At 36.1% G+C, this 16,789-nt stretch overlaps 1 protein-coding gene across 1 annotated transcript in view; it reads right to left on the reverse strand.

The window, feature by feature from the left end:
* LOC150107422 (transcription initiation factor TFIID subunit 1-like) overlaps positions 1–16,789 on the reverse strand; it is a 960,372-nt gene that overhangs the window by 78,951 nt on the left and 864,632 nt on the right. Inside the window, exon 35 of the mRNA XM_090391850.1 lies at positions 11,679–11,856. Within this exon, the coding sequence (XP_090247976.1) occupies positions 11,679–11,856 (178 nt within the window). The remainder of the gene's footprint in view (positions 1–11,678; positions 11,857–16,789) is intronic.

The raw sequence follows: 16,789 nt of genomic DNA on the forward strand, positions 1-16,789 counted from the left end.
AATTTTACCCTATACTCAACAAAATGCTTTAATGAAGGAAATTCTCTGTGAATCTCTGCTAGTAATTTCCTTGCACACATGCAGGGCTCTTTTAACCCACCAAGCAACTTAAGGCAATGTCATGGTGTGGCAAGTTTGTGAGTGGAAAAAAAACGAGCAAAATTATAGTGCAACCATAACTTTTTTTTTTTTTTTTTACATTTTCTTGAATCTAGAGGCAGCAAATAACCTAATAGGTTTGTGATTCAATGGAGGCAGAGTGCTCAGCCTCAGAAGTAGCTTATTTCATTACAGCCAATATGAAAAAATTTATAAGGTGTTCTTGACATGAAGATTCAATATGAGTATTATTTTTTTAAATAATGGATAAAGTTTTTGTCTTAAGGCAAGTAAACATGACACTAGAATTCCATCTTAAATATCCATCTCACCTTGCGGTATGTCAAGCACCTCTGTCACCAGTGCTGTGCAGGCCAAATGCTCTTCAATATATTTGAATTCCTCATCTTTTATTCTTATTATTAAGAGACGTCCAGGGAGTCAGGGACTCATCGAGTCCACATACTACACGCAACAGCATACTTATTCTTGAATTCAGTCACACTGCTTGCACTCACAACATCCAATGGCAATCCATTCTAATCATGCACCACCCTATGAGAGATAAACCTAGCACTCACCCCATTCTTAGCAGAATTCATTCTCAGCTTCTAAGGATGCCCTCTTGTCCTATCCCCACCCTTCTTAAAGCGAAAAATTTCATCAAAATTGTGTATGATCCTTTCAGACGCTTGTAAGTCTCAATCATATCATCCCTCTTTCTCCTGTTTGTTAGTGTCTGCAGTCTACAAATTCTCAATCTGTCTTCATAATCAGTATTCCACAATCCTGATATCATTTTTAACACTCTCCTTTGCACTCTCTCCACTATATCAGAATCACAACATAAACCAGACCTGAGCACAATAGTCCAAGTGAGGTCTTATCAAGACCTTGTAAAGAGGCAAAATGACTTCCTTATCTTTAGATTGAACATTCATTTCAGCATTGCAACTATCTTCTGAGTTGTACATGCAATCTTTGCTACATAGCCCCCTGAACTTCAACTTCCTATCTACTAACACTCCAAGATCTCTAGCCTTATCAGTTTCTTCTAGCATAATCCACCAATATAATATGACATTGGATATCTAATCATACCAATGTGAATGACTTTATATTTACTGACATTGAACTTACATTCATTTTTCCCACACCCACAATTCCAGTCTATTCAAATCATTCTGCAAGTACTGAATATCAGCAGCATTTCTGACCTATCTTTGCATCATCAGCAAATAGCTATATGTCGCTTGTCAAATCCTTCCCAATGTCATTAATGTATAGAGTGAATAACAGTGGACCAAGCACTGATCCTTGTGGTACACCACTGGTTACCTTAAATCTTGCAAACTAACATCTCCCATATACCACTTTTTTATATCTGTCAGTCAGCCATCCACTTATCCATGCTAATATTCTAATATTCTACTAATCCAAACCCATATTCTTCAATTTATGTAACAGTCTACCATACTGTATTCTGTCAAAAGCCATAGCAAAATCCAAAAGTATCACGGTGTATCCGTTCCCCTTGTCTAGTTCAATGGTAACATTGCTATAGTACATAAGTTAGTAAAATACTTCCCTTAGTAAACCTATGTTTCTCATTGCAAAGTAGACATTCACTGTCAATTCATTTCTGAATTTGAGCACCAACCAATTTTTCCAAAATCTTCACCACCACCACTCCTGAGATACTAATTGGTTGATAGTTGGATACATTGGTCTTTGTACCACCCTCCTGCATTGGAATCACCATATATTCCCCTTCCATTCCTGTGGAATCGTCCCTGTTCTGAAACTCATATTAAAGAGTCTGGTCAAAGGAATAGCCAGTTCAGCTGAACACTTTTTTAGCACATGTGCTGATATCCAATCAGTTCCTATTGCTGAATTCATTATTCAGTTTGGGTCAGCTTTAATATACATCTATGCAAGTCCTTTTGTCCATAACATGTGCTTGTCTCTGCATTGCTCTCCCCAATTTTGCATCATCTGCAAACAGCTGCATATAGCCAGTTAAACCCATTCCAACATCATTAATATACAAACTGAACAACAATGGTCACAACACAGATCCCTGTGGCACACCACTACTGACTTTCCTCCAGGATGCTGCACTCCCATATACAACTTTCTGACATATATCTGACAATCAGTTACTGATCTAACTTACTAGTCTGTTATCATATCCCATCTGTTTAAATTTATTTAACAGCTTTAATAAGTCTATGAAAAGCTTACCATTAAGTATAAGCATCTAAGTAAATATACCACTGTATATGCATTTTCCTTGTTCAAGACATTTGTCACTTTGTTATAGTACATAAGTTAGTAAAACATGATCTCCTTTAACAAATCCATGCTGATAACCACAGAGAATATGGCTGTTATCAACCCATTTCTGTATCCTACTTCTCACTAATCTCTCTATACCTTCACCACAACTTCATTTCTAGAGTTTGGCCTATAATTTGTAGCCACAGCCTTATCACTACCTTTATGCAGTCAGAAACATTTTATCTTCTTTCCACTCCCTTGAAACCTGTGCTGTTGTAAGACTCTTATTCAACAGGCATGTCAATGCTACTGCCAATTCCTTGAGACAGCCTCCCAGTATCATTAATATGCAAACTGAACAACAACAATAGTCCCAATACAGATCCCTCTGGCAAACCACTAGTGGCTTTTCCTCCTTCGGGAGGCTGCACCCCATCATCAAATCCAAATCCTATCATCTTATTGACATCAAGGTTATTTATTTCCTCAAATACCTTTTGCTCACTCACAATTAAGTCATCCTCTCCAATGTCCTCTACACTTGAGTTTCTCAGGATTCCACCTTGATAAGGATGGAATTCCTTATCAGGGTGGAATATAAATTGATCACCAAATATCTCAACAATGTCTTCTGTAGCAGTTCTTCTGTATCATTCTACCATTTTCATCCATTAATATTATCTTACCATAATCATTCGTCCTTCTACTTGCCACATATCTAAAAAAAAAAAAAAAAAAAAAAAAAAAAACTCTTTTTCTTTGCTGATTTGCTAATTTCTGTTCATATACCACTTTTGTTGCCCTTACCGAGTCACTCTCCTGGTTTATTCTTTCTACTCTTCATGTAACTGATTATGACCATTATTCATTTTGTACAGCCTAAAAGTGCTTTCTTCTTCCAGATTTTATGCTTAATCCCCTTATTCATCCATTTTACATGTACCTTATTCAGCCTTTTTCACCTTCAGAATACATTTATTAGAAATGCTGTTAGGTATTTCTTTGCCAGTTCCTAAACAGCATATATTTCCTTACCACTCAATTCCTCATTCCATATTTTGGCTCCAAGCTGTCTCCTAAGCTTGTCATAATCACAAGTCTTATACTTCCACATATATTCTTTCCTCACAGAAGTCTGCATATGGCTAGGCACAACCCAGGTGATCACTTTATAATCACTCTCGCCAACTGGAAAAAAAAGTGCAAAAACCCCACTCACAACTACATCCTCTGATGAAATGGATCAGATCTAAAACTCTCAAACCTCGTTTGCTCTGTTTTACATGTTGCCTGAGATATTTGTCTATCAAGGACTTTATTTTCCTTATTCCCAAATGCTATATCTTCATTTCAATCTATACCGCCATAATTAAAATCACCCATAATAATCATCCATCTTTTGTTCACTAACCCAAGATGATTATACATTTCTTCATCACCACCCTCCACACTCCCTGGCCTAGAGCAACATCTAACTAAATATGTCTTCCTGTCAACCTTTACCTCATATCACACTGCGTCATAACCACTGCCACAATTTCCCTCTTTTATGTCTACATAATTTCTCTGCTATCATCAGCAGCACTCCCCCTTCCTTCTTGTCCTTTCTATCCTCCTGAAAAACATTGTACCTTCCATTTCTATTCCTGTTAGGATATCATCTTCATTCAACCATGTTTCACTTATTCCAACAATTTTGAGGCAAATAAACTCAATCAGTGAAACTATTTCATCTGCCTTATTTCTGATACTTCTGGCATCTGTAAACAAACACATATTTTTTTAGGTCTTTAACCAGTCCTAACAAATTGGTTGTGATTTCCCCACCACACCTGCCTTTGCCCAATCACTTTTATCATCACTTATCACATATATCTGCTGTGTCAACATCCCAATCTATTCTATTTCTGTGCTGATCATCCCCATACATACTTTCACTATTGCTTCCAACATACACTCTCCCTATGCCATGTCTCCCTGTCTATCCAGGCTCTCCCCATTTTGCTATTCCTCTTGCATTCCCATTCTCTCTCTCTCTCTCTTTTCATCTTTCACACTACTATTGTTTCCACTGCCAAGCATTTCTGTCTCCTCAATACCACACTCCATTTATCACTTCACCTCTTACTTCTGATCTCTTGCTTGTATCACACATTGCAATTCCATCTAATAACAGTTTCTCCAGTGCACTCACTCCAAAGCCATTCAAATGCAATCCATCATATCTGTATAATTCCATTCTTCCCTGAAATATATGCCATACATCCACAAACTGTACTCCCTTCTCCACACACAGCTCCGTTAGCATACCATTTGTGATTCTAGTTCTCTGTTCTCAACTTCTCATTGTTATACATCAGCAACACACTAACAACCTTATCCACTATACTGTTATCTTTCACTGAATAACCTCCTAATGTTTACCCTTACATTCTCCTTATGTCCACTTGTCCTCACAACCACCACTAATTCTCTTGTACATTTCCTCCTCATGTCCAAATAATGAATTATCTTTCTTATTCTGCCTCCTGGATAGCAGACCTTATGGACTCTCTCTCTCTCTCTCTCATTAACCAATCCTCTAACAATGTAATCTCCATATACTGCTATTCTTGAATCACTTGTCACCTCTTTTACTTGTTTTTCTTACATTCTAGTTATTTGCACACTTTTATTTTTTCCATAAATGTCTCATATCACTCTGCATATTCCTCATTTCATTTTTCATTTTGAATAACTATTTCATAAAATATTGACTTCTCTCCCTGTCACTTCCATAGCCTTGCTACCTCTTGTTCTGTTTCCTCATTTATACTCCCTTTCTCTCCTGAATTCTCTAAAATATTGAATAAATTAATTTTAATAGGATTTCTGTTTAGTGTCTAAACTGCTCACAATCACTACTTTACTTAATTGAAAATTTAATTGTCTATCATGATGTGGGATTTTTTTTTTTTAGTTGATCATTGCCCTTTGCTGGAATCCTCACCTTGATGTGGTGAAGGTGCATGTGTGTTTCAAGGATGTATTGGGTTATGCTGGTGGTAGTGTATTCTACCAGCAGGGCCCTCAAGCCAGACAGGTCGATACTGAGGAACCAGACTAAGAGGATTTTGAATGGGCACGATGGTACTCTGGAGGAGTAGCTTTCCAACAGTGTCTGCTACCCCTTGGGGGGGGGGACAGCTGCCTATAGAGCTTACTTGGTCACTCAGATATATTCTGAGGTGGATCGGTGTGGGCTGGGTAGGAAAAGAGCCAAGTAACTTATCTTGTAGAAAGCAAGAGTGATAGCATTCCACAGCTCTAGTTAGATGGGCTACTGCCAATCCTCTCACAAGCTGATTTGTCATTGTGGGAGAAAAGATCCCCGCCCCTCCATTAATACCATGAATACATAGAAGAATGAGCCCACAGTATCTGGCATTTTGGGCCTTACAATCCCCAGAGAACCTAATTCAGCAGAGAAACTGAGCTACTGGATTGGACATGCTACTCTGAAGCAAAATGATAAAAGCAAATACAAGAAAACAAATTTCATGACTGCCATATATTATTATTATTACATGACACATCCAGGGAGTCCAAAGACTCATCAAGGGAGGGCATCTACTCTACAACTCTCTCTCTGTCTCCACCAACTACAACGAACCACAACTACACCAACGCCATCTACCACCCACCACCACTAGTATTTTCACAGACAATCACAAACATTCATGACAATGGTGGGATTCGAACCCACAGCCTTTTGGCTGGAGAGCGGATATGCTGACCACTCAGCCAGCCAGGCCGGCAAAGTTCCTCTATTTGGTGACTAGAATCAAACTCGTGATGCTCTTTCTTCGGGCAGTTTAGCGCTGAGGAGTGAAAACAGCACTTCCACTGAGCTACAGATGAGGTATATCTGTGTATACACAGATATACAACGTAACAGCATTACCAGATGATGAAAAGGTAGAGGAAATGGAATATGAAATAAACAAAATGAAATGGGATATAATAGGACTAAAGTGAAGTGAAAAGAAAATCAAAAGTTTGCATAATCTTCTGATTATGCAATCTTCTCATCCAAATTCACTAAAATCAGGAAATGTGCTTTACTGGTAAGGACCAGATGCTGTTAAACAGGGAAGAGTAGTTACTAAAATAACGAGCCAAAAAGCTTCAATTTGGCAATGAAGAATAATATAAATCAAGAGGATATTAAGTATTGAATTACAGACCAATCATCATCTCAGGAGTAGTGGTAAAAGTATTGGAAAAGTTGGTTAAAGACAAAATTCAAGAATGGGTGGATCAGGATATGATACTCTATAGAGGCCAACATGGTTTTGTTAAAAGTAGATCCTGCCTTAGCAGTCTATTAACTATTCATAATAGAATAACATCTGAGTTGGACAAAGGAACTGGCTACACAGTGGTACTTCTGGATTTTGCTAAGGCTTTTGACAGGATACCCCATAGAACACTGTTACGCAAATTGGAGCAGATGGGAATGGATATTAAATTGGTGATATGGATAGGAGAATGGCTCAGGGAGAGATACCATAAGGTGGTGTATGGAGGAGCCGAGTCCAGAATGAGGCAGGTGACCAGTGGTGTGCCTCAGGGCTCTGTGCTTGGGCCAATGTTGTTTAATTTGTATATAAATGATATAGGAAACGGCTTAAAGGGAGATATTCAGTTGTTTGCTGATGATGCAAAGTTGTGTAGTGCAATAAAAAATCAAGCTGATGTTGAAAGTTTGCAGGAGGATTTAAATAAGCTGGTAAAATGGGCAAAAGAAAATGGATGTCAGTTCAATGTGGAAAAGTGTAAAGTCATGCATTTTGGGATTAAAAGATTACCAGCTGTGTACTACATCGATGGAGAGGTACTCCAAGAGATTGATGAGGCTAGGGACTTAGGGGTATTGGTAGATAGGGAGATGAAGTTCAGAGGACACATTGCTAAGGTGTCCAAGATTGCACATAGGATTACTTAGTTGTTGAGGAACACACTGACATCCAGAGATAAAGAGGTTATTATTCCCCTTTATAAAGCATTGATACTTCCACATTTGGATTACTGTGCTCAGGTCTGGTCACCTGGATTCCTTGGAGATGAGGAGGCTGTGGAGAGGGTTCAGAGAAGAGTGACCAAGTTGGTGAGTGATATAAAAAATGCTCCCTACATTGATAGATTGAGAGCTTGTGGATTGCAGAGATTGGTTGATAGGCGAAGAAGAGGGGATATGATAGAAACATTCAAATTACTAAAAGCTTTTTATAGGATTGATGCAGGGGAAATGTTTCAGCTGTGTGATAGTGATGGAAGAACAAGAGGTCATCTCTGGAAATTAAAGAAGAGTGTGGTTAACAAAGGTGTCAGAACAAGGTTTTTTGCCTGGAGGGTGGTGAATGAGTGGAATTCATTGCCTGACTTAGTTGTGAGCTCTTCGTCTGTAAATGAATTCAAGAAGAGATATGACAGATATTGTTTTGCTAGTTTGGGTCTCCCGCGATGAGTCTACTGACTCCATGGAGATACCCGTAATAATAATAATAATAATAATAATAACTCCAGAATTATTTCAAAGCCAAATGGAGAATGTAGAAGCCAAATGTAGGGAAGAGTAGGTTTCCTTATAAACAAAAATATAGCAAACAAGATTGCTAAATATGCAGGAATATCAGATGGGATTGCATATATCATAATTATAACACCATAACAGAAAACCATTAAATAGTACAAATATATGCACCAACCAGCAGCAACGAAGGTGAAGAAGTTAAGAATTCTATGACACAGTTTCCAATACAATATAGCAGGATCCTACAGCTTACACAATAGTGATGGGAGATTTTAATGCATGACCAGGAAAAAAAATAAAAATGAACTTGAAAAGTGACTAGTAAAAGAGGGAATAGGAGAGTGAAATGAAAGAGGAAATATGATGTTAAACTTCATGGTGAGGAACCAGCTGAATGCTATGAACATATTTTACAAGAAAAGACCCAACTAAAAATGGACAAATAAAAAGTGAAATAGATTATATTTTATCATCTCATATAAGAATATTTAAAGATGTTTCTGTCATCAATCAAATAAGCATAGGAAGTGATCAGACAATAGTTAGAGAAAATAACAATAGAAGAAAAAAAATTACAAGAGGAAACAGAATAAAACAAAATATGTAAAGCTAAATAATGACACATTAGTAGCCAAAAAAAAAAAAAAAAAAATTATACAATCAAAGAAATAACATAACTGAAAAGTAAAATTAACAAATGGATAATATACACGAAGTCGTAATGTAATCTTTATAGAAAGTACACATAAGATTGAAAAGGATAAAAAGGTTAAAAATAAACACATCTCAGAGAAAACAATACATTTTCTGGAGAAAAGAAGACAACTAATTGGAGAAGGAAAAAGAAATACAGTAGAACATACAGAAATAAAAAAAAATCAGAAAAAACATAAAGTAAAAAGAAAAGAGAAAATAAAATGACACAGAAACAATAGACAACAACAAAAAAATATGAAAGTATTATAAAAACAATCTCACAATAAGAAAAAAAAAGGAATAATAATAAGAAAAGATGAAAATGGATGAGATATCAAAGATAAAAAAAGAGTAGTAGAAAGAGCTAGAGAGTATTTTTCAGAATTGTATAACACCACAAGCACTGTTGAAAATACTATTACATGGGAAGCCAGAAGAACAGGAAGAAGTATTTCATAAATACAACATTTTGAAATAAAACAAGCACTGAAGGATATGAAAAATAATAAAACGCAAGGAGAAGACGGAATTATATTAGGAATGATGAAAGCAGCAGGAAAAATATTAACAGAAGAACTAAAAATATATATTTAATAAATGCCCAAAAAGATATACCAAAGCTAACAATGCTATCATGATACTCTTGTTCAAAAAAAAAGAAGAAAGAAAAAAAAAGAAGAAAATTACAGATCTATAAGTTTGCTATCACAAGTACACAAATTGTTTATAAAAATAACAACAAACACTCTCCAGAGATCATTGGATGAAGCTCAGCCTAATGAGCAAGCTGGATTCAGAAAGGGGTTTAGCACAATTGAACATCTGCAGACATTGAATCAACTAAGAGAAAAATGTAAAGAATACATCTTACCATTGTACTTAGGTGTTACAGACTATAAGAAAGCATTTGATTCAGTTGAAAACAAGAGCAAGCAATTCTAGTGACAATAAAGAAATATGGAATAAACCAAAATTACATACAGCTATTAAAGAAAACATATGAAAAAAGAAACTACTAGTATCCTTATTTATATATATATATATATATATATATATATATATATATATATATATATATATATATATATATATATATATATGAACAAAGCAGCCTATTCCAAATAAATACAGGTATCCCTTGCTTAACATGGGATTTGATTAACGCGGCAAAATTAATTGCAGCAATCCCTTGATATACGTGGCAAGAGTTTTGATTAATGTGCTTTAACCCTGCGGAGCTCGCAGCTGATCTGACAGATACATGCAAAATGTTTAATATAAATATTCTTACACAATTCAGTGTATAGCTTGGCGATCATGAGTAGCTGTGCATTCATATGTTATGCGTGATATTCCACATTGTTTTTTTGCTGTCAGTTTGGTTTAACACATGTTATGTAAAGGTTTATGATATTTGACAGTAAATTGTATCTGAGAGATACTACGACCTCCGATGTCAGTATAGTATGGTTTAGTTGTTGCTGTTTTTTATTCTTTGTTCAATAATTTCTAGATTGTAACTGAAAATAAATAAACCATCATGTATTACTGAAATAGAGAGCCAAAGGCTTATTTATCTGCATGTCCTCTAGGTGATGTGTTTTACATTATGGAAAATGCTAAGGAAAGTGATCTGGAGCTTACTCCACCTTTACTACGAGTTGCCCATAAGGTTGCTTATGCTTGCATCTGCAGAAACTTTTAGTTTCTAAATATTCGGCATGGAAATCTTGTAGTTTCTATATTCAGCTATGAAATAATATTGGATTCAATATCCACTTAATTTGTACCACCATGTATTATATTTGCAGTGTTTTTCTTTATGTTTTATTGCTTGTTTGCTGAGGTCTGGAGAGTCATTTTGCTTGTTATTGTAGAATTTATGTCGAGAAGAAAAAAACTAAAACTGTTCAAACGACTCTTGATAACTTCTTTTGATAAAAAAATTGCAGTAAATAATGTAGGTACAAGTATTTATTAAACATTTACTTTGCATTCATTTTTTATCTTTCCTAAAAGAGTACCATATAAAACAAATTATTAATACAGTAATCGATCATGGACGAATTGTAATTTTTGCCATTGATTATTAGATTTGATTAACGCGATTTTGATATATGTGGTAACATCGAGGGATTAATTAACTGCATTAATTGAGGGATACCTGTAAATACTCTGCTACTTTTATTCCTATCAGTACCTCATCTTCCATCAACCATGCCTCAGATATCCCAATAATCTTTGGAGCTGATGCTATCAGCCTGCCAAAGATATAATTGATGCTATCAATTCAACTCCTTTATTCTGGATACTACTAGCATTAGTATAAAGAATCAAGGCATTGTCACTGTTTCTATATTTATCATTATCCCCTCCAGGGAGAAGAAAGGTTAGCAAAACAAGTGTTCTTTGCCAGGCTGGCAGGAAGACCCAGAGGATGACCAAGGTGTTGTAGGTGGACTGATACAGTAAGAAATGATAGAAATATAAGATCTGATAATATTGTAGACTAATGAGATAACAGATTAATTTGGAGGAAAATTGTTAATCAAAGTTACTAAGGCTGTAACTTTTTCATGTAGTACTATCATAATATGTTTGTGATTGTCTGTGAAAATACTAGTGGTAGTGGGCAGTAGATTGCATTGCTGTAATAATAATAATATCCTGTACACTCCCTGAGGATACATATCAGGAATTTGATGATGAAATTTTATTAATAATTGATATAATCTGAAAAAATAAAAAGATTATTAAGCATCACAGTTAATACTATGCAAACTAACAGAAAGTAATTAGATCACTAGATCAAAACACTAGTTCCTTATATTAGAGGAACTGTTGACAAACTTTAAAAAAGTATTCAACAAACACAAATTACAAACTAATTATAAATCAATATTTAAGCTAATTTTCCCTTATTTGCTCTCCTATGTTTCCTTATAGTATAATCTTCATAAGGTGCTATATAACAATTTTAGAATATTTTTAAAATATGACAACAAAAAAATATGCAAATACATACCATTGTATAAAGTACTGTTTTCAACAATCTGATTAATATCTTGCAAAAATTCTTCACGGCTTTGATATTTACGCTGGTGCAGTTTCTCTCGCATTGTCTGCAAATCCATTGGTCTAGTAACTATGTTGTGATAATCAGGCACAACTTTGGCACTTACTGGAAACCAAAAGGGCTGGGTCTGGTAGTGAGAGAGAGGGGGGGGGGGAGATTTTATAAAAATATATTATAAATACAAGTTTTAATAACTCTCTCTCTCTCTCTCATTTTTCTCTTATATTACAGAGAAAGATACTTTACATCACTATTTTGAAGAAAAGTTTTAAAAAAAACTTAATCTTGGAAGGTCAATAATGTTCATTTCAGCTACAATCTAAAAAATGTTCTGGAATTCTTTCTTAGGTCTTGTTTCTCAGAAATCTTTTAAAGGTGCAATAACATGAAACCTCAGGGCAAAAATTAAGACAATTCCAGATATTTTGCTTTCACAAACTGTGCTTTCTTGGTGCAAAATCCAGTTTTGCCTACTTGGCAAATATTTATATTTTTCAAAAAAAAAAATAAAAAAAAAATAAATACAATAAAATCATTTACTGCAACTTTTGACTGATGTACACACTGGTTCTTTTAGAATAATATTTAAAATTTATATTGACAAATAAATTTAAGAAGAAAACTTAAATTTTAAGTTGAAAGTTTTTCACTTGGTTAGATAGACTATAATAAATTTAGTTTAAATCCTTTATCCAAGTGTGAGCAAACAAAGTTTGCACCTGAAAATATCTTCAGGACTGGGGTAAGGTAGTACAACACAGGGCTGTGTTGTACTACCTTACCCCAGTCCTGAAGATATTTTCAGGCACAAACTTTGTTTGCTCACACTTGGATAAAGGATTAAACTAAATTTATTATAAGTTTTAAGTCTTTTTTTTTAGAATTGTTCATGAAATCATTAGCTAATAATGTCAACAGACCTCATGGGCAAGGTACATCATGCCATGTAATGAGTCAAGTGTTTGTAGCCGGTATAAACCGGAGGAATATGATACTCACCAAGTCAGTGCAACTTTGCCCGGGTGAAATTGCTGAGAGGAAGGAACTGACGGAGTTTGAAAGAGGCATTGTGATAGGATGTTATGTTGCAGGCCTATCTGTTTGGAAAATTGCTGACAAATTGGAACATCCCAGGTCACAATCAGCAATACCATGCTGAGATAGAACTGCAGGGAGTCAACTGCAAGTGTAACCCACAATGGTCGACCCACCACACTCACCGAACACAACTTCATAGGATTCTGTGAAAAATAATATGTATAAACTGCAATTCATTGGCTGACACATTGAAGGAGGAGTTCCAAGCATCGACTGGAATATGAATCTGCACAAAAACATTGAATCAAGGCTCACAACATGGTGTCCATGGCAAGACTGCAATATGTAAGCCCCACATTACATGAACCAACATGCAGTGTTGTCCTCAGTAGTGCAAAAAGCGTGTACAGTGGGAAGTGGAAATACAGAAAACTGTGTTATGGAGAAGCAAATCATGCTACACCCTCTACTGAGCATGTGGATGGGTGTGACGGATGCCCAGTTAAGATCTGTTACCAGATTGTGTAACCCCAACTATGAAATTCGAGAGTGGTGGCGTGATGGTACAGGCTTGTTTTTTCTGGGTTAGCCTCAAACCTCTGTTTGTGCTGCCACAAGCATTGAATTCCGACTGAATATTGAATTTGAAGGAGGGAAGAATTCCCCCCCCCCCAGAAAAAAAGGAGCATTAGAATATTAAAAGAATATGAAGTTTAAATCACATAATGTCTTTGACTTATTTTTAAAATTGGTCAAGCAATAGTCAAAAACAAGATATCACAATGAGATTGTCAAAGTGCCTCAATAATGAATGTGGTCACCTCTCATAGCAATATACTGTTCAGCTCACAATGATGTTCATAATACTGTTTATAATAGTGTTCACAAATATTTACACAAGACTCCATCAACTGCATTTTCTAGTCCATATTGCTGAAGGACAAATAATTAATTTGTTAATTATATTATATTTAATTAAATTAGATTATGATAGTTAAATTATATTCCAATTTTGCTCTTTCAACTTATTTAGCATCTCAAGACAATAGTGGTGGTTGGTATGAATAACCTAGAGGCAGTGTGAATAAGAGATTTAAAATCAATGTCAGCATGAGGAGGACAGCGAGGGTACTGTCCAGATGTCTGAAAACTCATCACCTCCCATAGTGATGAGTTTAAAATAAAGATACCAAGAAATTATAAACTTGGTATAAGTGTAAGAACAATGTTTGTACCCGAAATATTTTCAGCACTGGGGTAACTCGTATATAGAAACTAATGCCTCAGTATCACATAATGCTCAATATCCCATATCCTTGCAGACATGTATAATGCTATGCATTATGGAAAGGGTCACTACCCAGACTGGTTTCAACCTTTGCTGAGGTCTCATCAGTGGGAGCCAGACCCAGAAGTGATACCAAAGTTGAAGTAATGCAGAAGTCATATTTTCCTGTATGAGTAGCCAAAAGGTGTCACACCTTATTATTAAAATACTATGTATTAATAATAGTTGTTGAAAGTTTTTCCACTTGCTTATACTATAAACTAAAGATACAAAAAAATTACATACTTGGTTTAATCCATTATCCAAGTGTAAGCAAACAAAGTATTTTTAAGTCATATTTTCCTACACTTGTATTGCAACTCATATAGGAAAATTGTGTGTTTCTGCTAGTGCTGGGTGTTGCACATTCTTCTCTCCAACCTTCAGAGATTTCCTTGCAGGCCAGTCTCTCTTCACACAGTGCAAAGTCTTTGCTTGGCTGTCCCATTCACACAAAAAACAGCAGTACTTCATATAATCCAGCTGCAGGCCCATCAACAGACCTTCAAGTCACCACAGAGATGCCAGCCATCTATCCTGCCATGGGCATAGATGTTTGTGATTATCTGTGAAAATACTAGTGATGATGATGGGCGGTAGATGGCACTGGTGTAGATGATGATGATGGTAGTTGGTGGATTGAGCAGTGGAGACAGAGTTGTAGAGTGCCCTCCCTCGATGAGTCATCGGACTCCCTGGAGGTGTTACCTAATAATAATAATATTTTCTGCATTGAAGACAGTCCAACCACATTCATAGATTCATCGAAATCAATTTCGATGAGTCAACGAATAGTCTGCATTCGTGTGGATCATGTTTGATTCAAAGGGCATTCATCAAGCAATCTACATTGTAGCAGAACACAAGGTCATCTTCCTTTCAGAAGTAAGGCACAAACTACTCGCAATGAGTGTGAAATGAAGTCACTCGGAAATTTTCCTTGAGAGGATTCCATTATAGAAGTCTTGATCGCAGTAACTCTGCTTTGGCCTCTGACAGCTCCAGATCACAAAAAAGATCATTCAGTTTTTCTTATGTTAGAATGTTTGCTGCAAATAATGCACCGTGGCCAACATATGGATCATCATTAGACACTGAAGGCGCAGGAGAACCTGACATCCATTTGCCTCCATCCTCATCATTCTCTGAATCGATAGAAAATTCTTTTTGAGTTTCAGGAACAAGAAGTCTTTCACAGTGCAGAACTGGTCAGAGAGAGCAGATGGTATATTCAGGTACATTATTAGCCACCTCTTTTTCCTCATGATGCCTCCTGAAACAGTTGTACCATGCAGAAGTAGCAGTCATTTGCATGATCGCCTTGGCCCCTCCAAACCATAGGAACAGCAATTGGCATTGACACTTTACTGCCTTTCAGCCACTTTGGAAGATTTCTAGCAAACATACTGCAACATATGTATGGGACCCAGGCCTTGTCTTGGCCAGTGATCTTACATCCAAAATAAAGCTGACATGCCTGTTTCACTAATGGAATGATGGCCTCTTTCTGGCTTGCAAACATCACTGCCCTGCAAATGTAACAAAAGTTATTTGCATTATTAACACAAGTATGAGGCATCACTACTGCTGGATTTAAACTGCAGGGTTTAATTGTGTAGTACTTATGATGCAGGAGTAAATGGAAGTGTAGCCCATGAAGATGTACAAACACTTGCTCACCCTATGAGACTTCATTTTATAGTAATGATTGCATCAGCTTACAACAGTGATGTCATGACTCAACTGCATTGCATCAGCCAATGATGCAATAGCTCCTGGGGGAGTGTATGACTGGCTAATGCAATATGTTGCAACCTGGAGACTGAAATACAACATTGCCAAATTGTACCTATGTATGCAATGCAGTCTCTCCTAAACAGGAGCCAATCAACAGATTTTATTGTCATTTTCGTATTTCAGCACATCGAAATTAGTAAAGAATCACTATTTTCATTTTAGAGGCAAATTGTGTTGCCCAGTGTAATTAGTAACTGCATCAAAAGGTGGATAAACAGCATCGGGATCCTCTCTAGACAACAGTGTGGTTTTGTTAAAGATAGGTGTTGCTTTATGTTTTATAATAATGAATGCAGAGTTAGAGAAGGGGAATGAACATACCATGATAATTCTAGATCTTGCCAAGTCATCTAACATGATTCCCCATATATGCAAACAATAAAATGGATATGTAAAACTTTGGACATGGATAAAGGACTAACAGACATGTATAAGAAAATGACGTATGGAAGCGCTGAGTCTAAGAGAAGGAAGGTGACTAGTGGTACACACAAGATTTTGTATTTTATACTTACCGTATTTTTCCATGTATAAGACGATACTTTTTTCTAAAATTTTTAAAGCAAAAATTGGGGATCGTCTTATACACAGGGGGGGGGGGGTAACTGGTTGAGAGACCCATATTTGCAGGCAAAACTGCCGGTACCTTGTCTCCGCGAACAGGCTTCTGCCAATCACTAGCCTTCGTTAACTTTGTTGACTGATGTCATAAACAGCTGATTCTGAATAAACCAAATCAGAACTCTGAAAGCATTCACATATATCTGCAACTCGTTGGCAGGGTAAGTTAATGCATTAACAATATTTTGAGCACTAGCCCATAAAAATGTCCAAAATAAAAAACAATGAAGAAAATGATATGCCCGAAACTGAGAATGATGCATAATTTCTTAGTATG

Source organism: Typopeltis vanoorti, chromosome 4 (assembly GCF_054136105.1).
Source record: "Typopeltis vanoorti isolate ZY-2024b chromosome 4, IOZ_Tvanoo_1.0, whole genome shotgun sequence".
In the NCBI taxonomy this organism is placed as follows: Eukaryota; Metazoa; Arthropoda; class Arachnida; order Uropygi; family Thelyphonidae; genus Typopeltis; species Typopeltis vanoorti.